This window comes from Rousettus aegyptiacus, unplaced genomic scaffold (genome assembly GCF_014176215.1).
Source record: "Rousettus aegyptiacus isolate mRouAeg1 unplaced genomic scaffold, mRouAeg1.p scaffold_m13_p_4, whole genome shotgun sequence".
NCBI lineage: Eukaryota > Metazoa > Chordata > Mammalia > Chiroptera > Pteropodidae > Rousettus > Rousettus aegyptiacus.
The window spans coordinates 11,276,829-11,291,792 of NW_023416307.1; the positions used below are offsets into that span (position 1 = coordinate 11,276,829).

At 40.6% G+C, this 14,964-nt stretch overlaps 1 protein-coding gene across 6 annotated transcripts in view; it reads left to right on the plus strand.

The window, feature by feature from the left end:
• Positions 1 to 573: 573 nt before the first annotated feature.
• LOC107498323 (amyloid beta precursor protein) overlaps positions 574 to 14,964 on the plus strand; it is a 233,803-nt gene continuing 219,412 nt past the window's right edge. For 4 of the 6 annotated variants that reach the window (XM_016121311.2, XM_016121312.2, XM_016121313.2 and 1 more), the window contains exon 1: positions 575 to 803. In XM_016121311.2, the coding sequence (XP_015976797.1) occupies positions 747 to 803 (57 nt within the window). In that variant the 5' untranslated portion in view covers positions 575 to 746. Of the gene's footprint in view, positions 804 to 14,964 lie in introns of all 6 variants that reach the window. The other 2 variants (XM_016121315.2, XM_016121317.2) reach the window with 1 other exon arrangement.

Consider the following 14,964-nt stretch of genomic DNA (forward strand, 5'->3'; position numbering starts at 1 on the left):
GTTCTAAAGATAGAAATTCCAGGTTGCTCCTGGCTGCTTTTGACCGGAAAAAAAGAAAAGAAAAAAAAGAGGCGTTTGCTCTATTAACAAGCAAAGAAATTCTGTTTCCTTTAAGCTTATCTTGTTCCCATTCTCTTTCAGAAACACCTCCCCCACTTATCCAAACCAAGACAAAAACAGAAATGCGGCTAAACACGCACCCAGCAGCAGCCCTTTCTGTGACATCCCTGAGAGGCCTGCGGGGTCGGATGACTCAAGCTCACGGGGACGAGCGGGGAGCGCTCTCGACTTTTCTGGAGCCCAAACGTCCTACGACTCACCTTTCCCTGCTCCTGCACCTCCCCTCTCCTGGCCCCAGGTTCTTCTCCCTCCCACTGCTCCCGGGGTCCAGGTGGCCGGCGGCCCGCCACGCGGGGTGCGGGAGTCGCGGGGGCGCTACACCTGTGGGCGCCGGGGCGCGGGCCCCCGCCGGCCGAGCGCGCGCAGCTCCCCGGCGGCTCCGCTAGGGGTCTCTCTCGGGTGCCGAGCGGGGTGGACCGGATCAGCTGACTCGCCGGGCTCCGAGCCCCGCCGCCGCGCTCCTGCTCCGTCAGTTTCCTCGGCAGCGGTGAGAGAGAGCACCCGGAGCAGTGCGATCGCGGGCGCCACCACAAACGGCGACGTTGGCGGCGGCGGCACTGGCAGAGCAAGGGCGCGGCAGATCCCACTCGAACAGCAGCGCACTCGGTGCCCCGCGCAGGGTCGCGATGCTGTCCGGTTTGACACTGGTCCTGCTGGCCGCTTGGACGGCTCGGGCGCTGGAGGTGGGTGCCGCGCTTCGGAATGGGAGGGGCACGGTGGGGAGCCAATCCCCCCAAGTCTTCAGTCCAGAGGAGCCGGGGGCAGTCGAGGGGAATCCTCTTGCCTCGGCGCCCAACGCCCCCGCTCGCGGGCGCCTCGCGCATCCCCGCCTCCGGCCCTGCCCTGCCCCGGGGACGCGCGCTCCGGCCCGCGCGCGGGGAGCGGGCCGGGCGTCCGGCTCCCGGGTCGGCGCCAGTCGGGGGCGAGAACGGGAGGTGGCGATCCCGAGCTCAGACCGTGCGTCCCGGCCGGGGGCTGGAAACTAGGGAGGCGAGGGACATCCAGATGGGGGGGAGGTGGAGGAAGCACATGGGGGGAAACCGAAAACGCAGGGTCCCTGGATTCTGTCCCCAAATCGTAGTCGCTGCCCTTCCCTTTCTCTCCGGCCCTCGGGAGGTGGAGTCAGGATCGCTCGGGAAGCTGCCCCCCACCCCCCGCTTCCCTTTGCCTTTTCCGCCCCGTTTCACCTTCCCTTCGCCGCCCCACCGCCCCTTCCCTGCCGGATCCCCCCCGCCCTCCTCTTCGCGGCGGCTCGCGGCGGCGCCCTGAGTGCGACCCCTGTCAGGGTCGCGCACCACCTTCCGCGGGCAAACTTTGTACATTTCTGCGTCTCCCTTTTGTGTAAGTTCGAGAGATGGGAGGGGTCGGAGACCCACAGCTCTCTCACGGCTCCCCTAAGCCCAGACGTCCCGGGCGTTCGCTCGCACCGTCGGCTTCTCCCGGAGAGGGGGAAGGTCCCTGGGAACAAAAGCCGCGACACCCCGCCCTCGCTAGCCCGGGGCGCGGTGGCTTGAGCCGCGCTAGTCTGTGCGCCACCGAAGCTCCCGCCCGACTCCCTGGCGCTGCGCGTCTGTCCCGGAGGGGGCTGGGGCGCTGCTGGGGCCGCCCCGGCGAAGCCGAGGGGCCCTTTAGCTTCCCATCCCCATCACCTGCAAGGCTTGCTAATTCTGTGCCAGGCTGTGAAGTCCTTGGGGAAGTGGGGTGTGCGATGCAAAGGGCAGTGGCGGGTGGTGGGGAGGCACGAGCTCTCCCCTCCTGTGCATCAAAGGAGGCGTTTGTCTGATTAAGGCGCGGCCTCCTCCCCGGCAGCGCCGGGCACTCCGGTTTAGCCCCACCCTGGGGCCGCGGGCTGCTGGGGAGGGTCCTCAGAGTCTTTTTTTTAGGGTGCAGATAAAAGGATTGTATTGAGCAAAGATTAAGACGGAGAAGATGGCGCCTCTGCAGTGCAGCAAAGAAAAGCTGTGTGGAGGCTGCAGCCTGGTGGAATCCACCCACCACTAGGTGTATAACAAGTCTTCCCCATTCATCCAACATTCAACGAAACGCCTGTGCGCTATGGCTATTTTTCTTTTTATCCAAAGATGCTTACAAGTAATTTGTGTGACAGTCGGGACAGAGGAGGTTGTATTTTGCATCACTGGATTCCCGTTAGTATTTTACCATTTGCAACCTCCCCTCCTTATTTTTTTCCCCTACCTCATGGTAGTTTTCCAAAAGAGCAATTTCCGGACAAGTGTTTTCCTGTAATTCCACTGAGGCTGTACAATCACATCCTTACAGTTTTTTTAGTCCCCAATTTACAAGGTCGTTGAACTTTTTTCCCTTCTTGTTTTTTACCTACAAGTGGCTCAGGAATCACCTTAGAGCTAGTTAAGACAAACTGTTTCAAGAGTGGAAGAATTTGGTGGTCCGTATTTTAAAAAATACACATTTAATTAAGGGAACTCTAATATTCTCTGATGACTTAAATTTACTACTACGATTATTTGTTTTTCCGATTGTCTTACTGCACATTAAAAAACACTTAAGTGATTAAAATCATTTAACCTTTATATATTTGGAGCTTTTGTCAAAACGTTAATATTTAACTTTTTCGAGCAATTATTTTAGTAAAAAGAGGCAGTGTGTAGGCAAATATGATTCAAATTATTTTTTGGCTTTTCGGTTGCGCTTTGATCTTTCTGCCATCCTTTTGGACATTTTCACTGGTTATTGTCACCTCTTTCAAAGGGTGGAGGTGAAATATGCATTAGTCCAATTTGCAGTGGTTGGTGAAAGAGGTTAACTCACTAATGAGGTTAGAGGGGAATTTATCCAGCTGCCTGAGTCCCCTGAATATATGTAATCATGAGTTGACTAACTTTTTTAAGGGTTAGAAAATAGGTCTGCTTGCAGATGCCTCTAAAAAAAGAAACAAGTAAGGGCAGTAATAATGAGGCCTCGGCTTTGGGGGGAAGCATTATTACCTGGGTTGATAATTTTGCCTGGTGTATTGATAGAGTGTGAATTTCAAAAGCTCTGCCATTTATTTATTGAAATCTATTTCCTCTTAGATTTTATTTTCCCATGTTGGGGAGCGGGGGGGGGGGAGGGGTTAACCTAATCATAATTATTTGCTTTGATAGCGGTGCTAATTCACAGACTGTAGAAACTTACCCATGCTGACTAGTGCTGTCCTTCACTATTCGGAGAGTAGGCAGATTCCTACTCTGAGAATAGTGAAGCTCAGATATGATGGTGACCTGTAAGGAGTTTCTCGCTAATCAGTGGGAAGCCATGATAACCAGCAGGGCACAAAAGCATCTCTTTTGTCACCCTAACCAGCAGAGGCGCCTGATGGCACTTGCAATGTGGTTAGTACTACAGTGAAGTACTTAAGAGAGAATAAAGATCCCTGGTTCTGATTAAGGAAATGAAAAGGAACCTGCAACTAAATAGATCACAAAGTGAAATTAGGAATGCCTGTTTGAAAAAAGTTAAAAGTAGTGTGGCCCATTGAATATTTGTTTGAAGGAAAACAGAGGTTATGCTATGGATAAAACTTTCTCCTTATTGCTAGAGGATCATTACTACGTTAAGTTACTGTTTATGGCTTACTTGAGACTCCTGTACATATACTTGGATGAAGATGAGGTTGTCAGTCTTTCTAGAAATCAGCATATCTATTATGTGCCTTTTATATGACTACTGAACTGTCACTTAGGAAGTGTAATCAAATTCTATAGAAATGCGCATTCTGTTTCTGCAAATTTCATCTAGGTAGGGATATATATTGCCTTAAGAGACTTAGAAGCATCTGTTATTGATACATTTCTTCTTTGATCCGTCATCTCATTATATCAGTTATGAATACAAAGGTAAACCTTCTGAATGTACTTTAAACGTAAAGCTCCGGGATGTAAGATTAATTTGTGTACACTTCATTACCTTCCACCCTCACTCCCCACCCAGTTCCCAGGAAGTTTGCAGAGTCAGACAGGCACGTGATTATAGATGAAAATAGAAAGCAATAAGAACCAAAAGGAAAGTACAGATTAAGTGGGGCTCCAAGTAAAAGTATTAACAGTTAAATATCTATGTTTAAGGAATAAAGGAACAATGGGATGAGATAGTTCGTTTTAAGACAGGTTTGTAATCCAGGTCTGTGGAATGGAAGTTAAGTCATTTTACAGTATTTGTTTACATGCCTCTCTCTACGTTTTCTCTTCCAGACACCTCCCCTCCCTCTTCCCCTTCTCTCACTCACTTGGTGTGGGGGGTGCAGGGGTGCATTGTCTTCATCTTTCTATTCCCTGTGCCTGGTTTAGAGCCAGGAGAGATGAAGTTCTTAATGAAATAGGACCAAGTGTGGGATTTGATTTCATTAATCTCTCCATCTGCTCATTAGGGATATTTTTATTGATTCTCTTTTGGGGCCAAGACCTGTCCTGCAGCTTTAAAGATAGCGTGGTGGCATAAGTCTTTTCTTCGCGAGGCTTCCAGTCTAGTGGGGAAGACAGACCATAAAGAAATCGTTTAAACGTATGTTCATGCACTGTGACAGAAAGGAAAGGCTTAGATAGGGTACATTCTGGAGAGGAGTAGGGAATTTGAAATAAGGAATTGAGGGGCCGAAGGTAAGGGGCTGAAAGCAGAATATGAGAGCTCCGTGTCTTCAGTAAGACCGTGACTAAGGGGAAGGATGTGATGAAAAAAGTTTACTGGGCAGCGACAAGGAGGTTGGGGAAAATAAACTTTGATTTGTTTTGTGTGTGTGTGTGTGTGTGTGTGTGTGTGTGTGTGTGTGTGTTGCTGGTGGTTTCCTACCTCTCCGTGTTGGACTCCACCGTGAAAGGGTTTCCTTCTAATGGGATCCCAGACATGTACAGGGCGGGGATCGATGCTAAATACCCTCTTCTGCAAACCCGTGGAAGTGCTGTCTCTCTGTGGCACAGCCAGAATACAGATACTCACGAGTGACTGGAGGAAGACGGAGGGGTGGCAGGTGGAGGAAACTCGAGGAGAAGGAATGAGCAGCCCCCCCACCCCGCCCCCGCCAACGTGTGAGTAGGAAGTTTAAGCAATAGAATGTCTACTTCTTAAATTTTTCTTTTGTTGTAAAAATAAAGCAAACAGTACCTAAACCCTCAAACCGACTTTGCAAATGAAATCCAACGTGAAAGGGAAAATGTTATGTAACTGTTCCTTCAGTTTAATGTAGATAGCTTAAGAAATAACCGTTTCGGTGAGGACATTAGTGTTTTCCTTTGAAAAAATATTTGGTGAATTTTCCTCCGCAGTTGAATCCTGGTTAATATATAGACTTTACTGGTACTTTTTTAGAAGTAGAAATCTACCAAAAACTGGATTAGAATGATTACTCTAGGAATAAAGTAATTTCATGGAAAAGGAAAAAAAAAAAAGGCCTGGACATGTTCATCAATTATAGTTCTATGAACAAGCGATGCTTGATAGATTAGTTTGCTGACTGTTCTAAGTGGGATGAATACAGAGGACTCAGGTTCCCATGTGTGAGGTCTTGCTTGCAATAGGAGATAAGAGGCCAGTTTATTTAGATTCAGTTTGCGTGGCTACTTTTTGAAAAAAAAACAAAAACGTATAATATGGATTTAGCTTGATCTTTGTTAGAATTATAGTATTTTATGAAAGAAGGTAGTGGTTGAAATGGGAGAAGATGAGAGGTTTTTAAAAGCCCAGCTCTGTGGAAAGTAGTAGAATTGTTCCTACATTTGTCATATTGATTTCAATACCAGTGTGATGTCCCAGTCATTTGTGAAGTTTCACATATGTGAAACTTCACATATGTTCAAGGAAGAGTAGCATCCCACACATTGGTCAGGAACTTGGACTGGGCAAGGTTGCTTGGGCTTGAATCTTGGATCTGTTTCTTTTAAGCTATTGACTGTGGGCTAACTCTGTGCCTCAGTTGTTCCTTTGTAAAATGGGATTAATAATGCTTGTAGTTGTTGAGGACAGTTAATTTATATGTAAAATGCTTGAAATGGTACATGAGTTAGTAGCTCTGTAACATGATGGCACTGTGTATTAGTTATACACTCTATATGATGATGATGAAAAATGAATATACTTAAGTCACACGTAGTTGAAAGTTAAAAATCTATGATTTTTCACTTTTCGACTAGTGCACTTAATGACCAGCTAAGACTATTGCAGGAAATCGGCAGTTTGTTCTTTGTAAGAGCAAATGAACATGATTTAAATTGAAAAATGGCATACCACAGATACAAGGTTTAGAATACATGTTATAAAATTTTATTTATTAAATACATATTTTTTATATATTTCAGTTGGCTTTTTGTAAAACGTTAAAGTAATTTGTGTTATTGGAAAATTTAACAGCATGGAAATCTGTAAAAGAAAAGCATAAGCAGTTTTTACACAAATGGGAAAGACCTATTTTAAATGTGTGCATGCTGGCAGCTTGCCAGCATAGCTAATATTGAGCTAGTTTATTTGCTGGTTCGATTATTAACTCATCTATTAGTTGACTGTCAGCTTTGTGCAAGGAGCTGTGAACAAGCTTGTTTTAGTTTTTGGGAAAACTTTCTAGAAAAACGAATAAACGAGTTTTGCCAATCTGGGCAGAAATGGAAGATTTCAAATGCCAGCAAGAGATTGGTCTTAGAATAGAAGCTTGAAATGATCTTCACCAGAGAACGAGGAAACCAAAAGGCAGACTGCTTGAGAATGCAGCATTTCTGTAAGAAATCTGTTTTCACAATAAAATGGATGATATTATAAGTTAGACAATGGCTATCGCATCTTTAAAAAGAAATATACTACTTAATTAAAAGCCTGCTTTTAAAAAAAGCATATTTTTTCTCATAAAAAAAGAGGTTCATAATTAAAGTAAGGATATTTGAGAGCATGCAAAATTGGTATTACTGTAGTTAAAGTATGTGTGACACATTAAAGAATCAGTGAATCCCAAGGAATCTATGTGGGTTTTGTTAAACCAGTTCATGTATTTATCACTGTCCTGCTCAATCAAAAATAAGTGGGTTCAAGTGGGAGGATGTGATTTTTTTCGGCCATGTTTGGAATAAACATTCTGCTCGGAACAGATACTGTGAGGAATAAATGAGATGATATCACAGTCACATATATAAGGGTGAATGAGCAGGGGCAAGGAATGAGCAAGTTAAACATGTCAGAAGAGGGAAAAGGACAATAAACTTGTTTTGTAAATGAATAAATTCTAGAATTCTGAAGTTCTTATTAGTGTGGATCTCAGTGTTTATGTCTTTTAGTTTCCAGATGGTGTCTCTATATTTTTTCTTCCCAAGTTAAGATGATTTATAGCTGAGAAATCTGATTGAGCAAGAAGAAATGTTTCTTTTTTTCTGGTACTTTATTTTGTTGATATGAAATTGTTCTTTGCCTGATTCTCTTTCTTAGAGAATCTAATAATTTGTCCTGTGCTCTCTATTTGCTTCCTTAGAAACCCACATACTATCTTCATTGAAGAATGTAAGGCATCCCTAGAGACAGATAAATTACTTTTCAGCCTTAAAAGATACTTATGAGAATAAGAGAGCTTCTATATCAAGAAATGATTTTTTGTGTGTTAGGTGAAGAAATGCATTATATCTCAGTTGAACAGATGCTTTGTTCGATTTCAAAGCTTTAATGACTGCAGTATAGTTTGATCCTGTGAAGATGCTTTACCAGAAGAAAAAGAAGAGGTTTAATCCCATCCTTGAGCTAGATTTGTGTACTTTAGACCCAACTTCTTATCTGCCCTCACTATTGGATCTATTTTCAAAACATAATTATTGTTTTTATAAATAACACCACTCAAGTTATTTTGTAATAGAATTAATAGGCACACATGAAAAGATAAACAGTTTATTAACCATACTTATTGATTTTTTTTAATCTTTCAAAAACTGAATTTACTTATAAGGTTAAGCCTTTAAAACTGATGTAATTTTAAAAAAATCTTAGCTTGACTCTTTAGAGACTAACATTAAAACCTATCATATGAAAAGTGGTATTTGAGAGCAAATATTCCCAACATTGATGCTCTTAATTGCTTATTATGTTTTTTATTAAACAAATACAGTTTCATCATTGCAGTATATTGGTTTGAAAATATAAGTGATGAGTCCTCAAGAAACTCCCTCAAAAATTTGCAGATGTGCAGACCAATCATTCTAAGAATAATTTATTCACAGCTACTTATATATTAAATTAAAATTAAAACCAAATTTTTATAGAAAAGTTAATAGTTTACGGTCATATGCAGAGGAATTTAGCTTTTTATTGGTATACCCAGAAAAGGAAATTCATGCTTTAAACATATTTCTGAGGTTCCCTGCCCTCATGGGAGCTCACATTGTGGTGGGGACAGGGGGGAAGACAAAATAAACAGGAAGTAGTGGAGGACTTGGAAATTAATAGTAAGTTGGGTAAAGGATATGCTGTGTGGAAGTCTCTTGTGGGTGTGACAGTCTATGTGGCATTCTAAGAGAGGTCACTGATCTGGTCACTATCCAGTTGTGAACTTCGCTATTTGAGGGAGAGAACTATATATTCCCTATAATATACAAACATGACTGAGGACGGGGGACCTACCTTAGAATGGTTAAATATTGAAAGCAAAAAATGGTGAGAGAGAGAAGTTAATATTGATGGTGATCACAAACTGTTTCCTATAATTCGTTTCATCACTCACCACGTTTACTATTTGATAAATATTTTCAGTGACTACTGTAGAAATTTTATATCAATAAATAATTGTTTGATTCTTGACAGTTGAGTTAATGTCTCTTAAAAATTTGTGAATGCCACCTAACACCAAGCCTAGGGAGAGAAGTAAAGCCTTTTAGATAAGATTAATTTGTTAGCCTTTTCTAGAATATTTTATTTTGAAAAGATTGTATAAATGCTGTCAATAACTTAATAATGACCAGCCATTTGCAAATCTTTATTTCAGAAATTGAGTTGGTCCACCAAAAAAATGCCATCTTAAAATACTTCATCAATCCTCTGATTGAGACACTTTCAATTGAGGGTGCCTAGAAATTATTTTGTTTGAATAAGAAATGTAGTGGAATTTAGAAAGAAAATGTTGTGTATTGGACTTAAATTGAATGGTCATCAAAATGAAAATTTTATTATTGTCTTTTTTTTAGTTTACTGCTCTTTTGCCATTTTACAGCTAATATTTACTCTTTGCTTTAATGTGAACCAGGATCAAAATTGGCCCTTTAAGAAAAAAATTGAATTCTGTTACTTCTCTTCTCTTCGAATTGTACTTTTCAAGTTCAAAGGTTTGAAGCCAATGCCACTATATGCTGTTAACTTGAGAGACAATGAAAATCTAATCGAGATCATTATGATTAGCAAAAGCTAGTGTATTCTCGGGCTTGTTTTTAATGTTTTGTATTGTTAAATCCTGTTATACCACAGAATCTAGAACATTTAAATCCAATAAAAGTTAAGTCAATTTTTGAAATCCTATAGTTGTTTTGTGTTGGCGAGGTTCTTGGCTAACTGATAGGACGTTTGAATGTGAAGGTAGTTTACGCTATTGCTGTTAGTTTGAGGACTTGTTAAGGGCTCTGCTTTCAACAGTACGTTTGTGACAAAATTGTAGCTTTGGGATCACTGCATACTAGTTCAATGAAGTATGAGAGGAAGAAATTCTCTGAGGGTAAGAGCTACGTGACTGGGGTGGCTGAAACTGAGTAGAAGCAAAAGCTGCTGGATAGAGATATCATGAAGACAGCACAAGCCTTGGGAACTGGGGACCAAGTAATTTATCAGCATGGCCATTCAGAGATGTCCAGGACAAAGGTAATGAATTCAGTGGCAGGGAGAGCATACTTAACAAACGAGATAGATTGCAGACCTATCTTGTACCCAGGCAATTCCTTTCTTTGACTATCTTTGCCATTTAAATATTTCACTTCACTTTTGGGATCTGGACTCAGGTCAAATTGGTATCATTGCAAATTTTCTGGGTCATATTATAAGGACATAGATGGGAAGTATTCGGTGTGTTGGGAATATTTCTTGTGTGCATGTGGTTTTGGTTGTACTTATTTATTTTATAAATATAGCCAATAAGGAAATGAGAAAAAAAAAATGCTAGTGTAGGATGTTTTTCCTGCAGGAAAAAAGACATTGGCCAAAATAGCATTTTAAGATTTTATTACAATATGTTGAATTATTTATACTTTTAAAAAAATTTGACACATGACCTCATTGCTTGTTTGCTCGTTCATCTGAGTGGAACACACAAAACGTAAACCTAAGCCCAGATTTATTCTTCTGTTGGCCGTTGAATGGAAGGTTCAAATGAATCATGTTTACTTGGATATTTGGATATTTGAATGATGTCTTCCTCTGTTCTGTCTCTCTCTATTCCAAGTTTTCTCACAGCATTTGTATTGACTTCTGTGATATTGACACAGATGCGTAGTTATTTTTTTAATTAAATTTATTTCAGTAATATTGGTTAATAACATGAATTTCAGCTGTACAACTTCATAATACAACATCTGTATATTCAATTGCATGTTTTTTATTCCTGTTAATTTATTATCTCACTATATTTTTCTCCCCTTACCTTGAATTTTTAAAAACTTCATTTATTTTATGGACACATACTGGATACCTTCTGTGTTTCAGTTTCAGATACTTTGGTATGTTGGTGGTGCTGTGAGCAAATAGAGAAATAACTCAGTTTGTGCCTTAAAGGATTTTGTGGTCTGATGGGGGAAGAAATAAATGCAGAAATAATTAGGCACAGTGCACCAAAATCTGCAATGGAGGAATGTACAAAGTTTTCTTAGAGAAGGTAGGCAGTATTTAAACTGGTTTTCAAGGATGAGTGGAGGGTAACTGGGATATGGTAGGGCTTTCCAGAAGGAGGGAACAGTGAAGCAATAGAGATTCAGAAGGGAAAGCCGTGGGAATGTGGATGGGAGAGATGGTGTGGAGACTGTAGGAAATTAAGAACTCTGGATGCTTCGATGAGTTTGAACTTCATTTTCTCAGCAATTGGGTACTTTAAATGTTCCTACAATGGGGGTAGCTATTGATGACAGTGGTCAGTCATTTAGGTTTAGGAGCCTTTGCGGAAGTTCTCGATGTCTGCTTGATCTTATTATTATTAGCAGGATGGTAGGACCTAGCTGCAAAGGAGGCTGGTACACATGGTCTATTAGCTGGGAGTACTGCCACCAAGAATACATTCCAGGTTCTCTTCTGAAGGATAAACAAGAGGTGGGATGTTGAGTGATAACTGTCATTCTGGGATGTAGAGGAAAATGGGTAGATTAATAACCATTCTGGACCAAAAGAAAGATTCTCTATAAGTAATTAGAGTAGGTTTCAGAGATTTGCCCACTTTTGCTTTTCTGCTAGCCAAGCATGTAGGAAGCATATCTTTAGGGAGTGGTATGGCAGGAACACCCAAGAGCTGAATCTTGACTCTGGTTGATTTATGTACCCAAGATGGTTTAAACTTGTATTTCTGGGAAATGCTTCTAATCAGAATGTTGGAAAAAAAGGATCATCCCACTGGCTCTATGGATAGTAGTGGCATTGTTGGTTTACTCTGCCTGCTGGTAAACTATCCTTCATTTGATCTTGAGACTTCTATAAAGCAACTCTGTTGTGCTTGTTCTTTGAAAGGAATAGCAGATAAAACAAGCTTAGAAAAGCATGATGATGAGAGCCTCTGGTGAGCTTCGATTTGCCCACCGCCTTCAGCTTCTTCTCTGTTGCCGCACAGGCTTTCAAATCTGTTTATGTGCCCTCCTGTGTTCAAAACAGATTAGAGAGAAATATGGAAAAGAGGAAAATAAACCTTAATATATTTACATCAGTAAAAGATGGGACTTCCATTTTAAAATTCATTACTTATCTTTTTTCTTATTCATTTCAGTTATTCTAGAAACGGTCAAATGAAGGTATTTACCAGAAAGTAGGCAATAAAATAAAGATGTGGAAAAAACCTCGAGTCCTGAGCAGGCGTGATATAGTCACCAATGTTAGGGAGTGTTTGGAGTTGATGGTACCTAAAGATTTATGTAAAATATGTCCCAATAGTTTGACGTATTGTACATGATTCCATCAAAAAGGAAATGTCCAAAATATGGTTCCTCCAAAACTACTCTTGGTTTTAGTTTGTGAATTATTTCTTTTGAACCCTTTGTACTCTTTGGTCCAGTTTGATCATCTTAAATCTTGCCATTTGTTATTTTTAATTTGGAAATGTTGAGTTGCCCGATATCACTAGAATATTAAGGGTTGAAGCCCAGTCCTTGTCTTCTGACTTCCAATCTCTTTCTTCATCAACAGTTCTTTTTCTGTTCCATGTTGCTGTGTCCACGTCAATATATACTAATGTTGTTAGGTGTTCGCTGTCAGTTGAACATTGAGACAGGATCCTAAAGAAAATCTGACCCACTGGAGAAGGCATAGCTCGATCTGGACAAGACTCTGGGGGGCAAGATAAACAAAATTACCAGGCATATCTAGAATCTTTCGATAGGAGATGATGCTGGGTTCAGTGACCAGTTTGTCCTATTTTGATGTAGCCACTATCGAAGTAGGAGTTGTGGGAAGGGCGGGGGGACCCTTTGGGAACCAAGGTATGTGATGTGACTGTGAACACTGATTGAAATGTCAGCTGCCCTCTAAAGGAAAGGTCCACGGGGCGTTCATTACTTTTCACATTTTATTGTGTGAACGAGGTCTGTTCCCTGGGAACCCTGGAATTAAGCTTCCTTTCTTTTTTCTTTTTTTTTTTTGTTTTTGGAAGGCTGCCCCACTGTGCCTATAGTTCTTATGCATTTATACTTAAAGTATGACATTTTCTGACAGCTTAAGCCCAGTGCACTTCTGCCATGTTATTTTCAGAATGTAAGCAAATGTAGAAAACTTTCCACACGGCATGATGGGTTGGGGAAGGCCGGGATTGGTGTGTTCCTGGGATCGCTGCTGGTATAAAGTATTTACAATATGGAAATGCATGATGGGTGAACTTTTAGAGTTGGTAGTTGTTTTCACTTCATTCCTAAAATGTTTATCAGCCCGGACGTTGTAGATTGCGTTAAGAGTGCTCTGAAACAGGTGAAGGTTTATTGATGTCTGATTCAGGTTTAGTGATTTTTGATATAGTGTTAGACTTGACAGTGTTTCTGTTTAAACCTAGGGCTTCTCATCTGTGGCTAGGCTCTCCCCGCAAAGGCGCTCCTGATCTTTGAGGAAAGCATGTACTATATTTTCTTCATATTCTATGATGAAAATAATTACATTTTGCAAATGCTGGGACAAGTCTTAGAGGAGTCACAGTTTATAGGAATAAGTTAAAAGTTCAAGGATATCTGTATTTCCTTTGGCAGTTGTCGATTATACATTAAAAAAATTACCTTTAAACTTAAAAAAGCCACCATAATTTTTTTTTTAAGCAGTTTCCCTATATTTTTTCATAGTAAATATAACCAAGAGAAACAGAAGTTTAGAGCTTTAAAATGTTTGGGGCTGGAGAGTCATTTTTTAAATTATATTTAAATTAGATTTTTTTTTGAACTAGAAATGTATTACAGATGCATTGTAGATAGCTTAGAGAAAATGTAAAAACATGCATAATCCTGACACCCACAGATGTCTGTTTTAGGTCATTTTTTAAAAGTATTTTTGAAATCATACTATAGGTTCCATTTTCTAGCCTACATTTTATTTCTTAACATTAAATCTCATACCATCATAAGCTCTTTGTAAATATAATGTTAGATGGATGTACGAATCTGTTTAGGGCAACGGGGGCAATAAAATTGTAGATGCGTGCTTTTGTATTTGGCATTTTCAACCTGAAGTTAGGTTGGAAATAGTGATGTAGGAAAGGACTGTGTGCAAAATACCTGTTACTATTTTTGAGTATTTATCGAATAATCTAAATTGCTGCTCTCAAGTAGTGTTTCACATGGTATTCTTTCAACTGTAATGTAGTACCTAAAATGAGATGAACAGAAACCATAGATAAATAGGAAAACCTGACCTAATCATTCACACAATCTGTCCTTTTATTTAATAGTTCCATGATCACATATGTAGGAAGAAGTTTGGCTATTAAGAAGCTGGTAGACTTGACAGGCAAATGTAGCCAAAGCTCGATGTAGACATCAGTGAAATTGTGATTTTAGTTGATGAGAGCATTCGATGGGAGCATTCATTGGGTTATGTGGTCACACAGATGTAGATGAAACATCCTACTTCCCCTTTACCCTGCCATTAAAGGCACTCCTGATTTTACGTGACTAAAAAATAAGCCATTTATTTTATGAAGTTCCCAAAGGTAAGAATCTTTAGCCATAAAGAACTAGATTTGTCTTTAAATTTAATAATGTGTGATGAGATGCTGCTTTCATAGGACCCTTGTAGGATTGTGGAGCCTGACCCATATAATTTTTGATTATTAACTGCTATTTGCATGGCCAGTTAACCAGTTTTGTATTATTATATTTCATGTTATAGGCTTTTGAAGCAAATACTGTAGCTTATTCTTTACTTATTTTAAATAAATACTTTACCATACATTTATGGTGACTGGACCCCCAGAAGCCCATACTTTCTTTCCTTCATCTTCTCGTGTCTCTATAACTTACTATTGCTCTTTGTTAAAATGGACTATAAACTCTCGGGCCTTATTGCTTTTTGGGGGCTTTTACTTTTTTTTTCTGTGAAGCTCCCCTCACCAGGTAAAAACATTAACACCAAAGAGAATTTGTTTGCCTTTTTACCTGGTAATCTGTTTCTCGTTAGTTAATTTGTATGGCCCTAGTTCTGAGCCTAACAGGGTAGAAG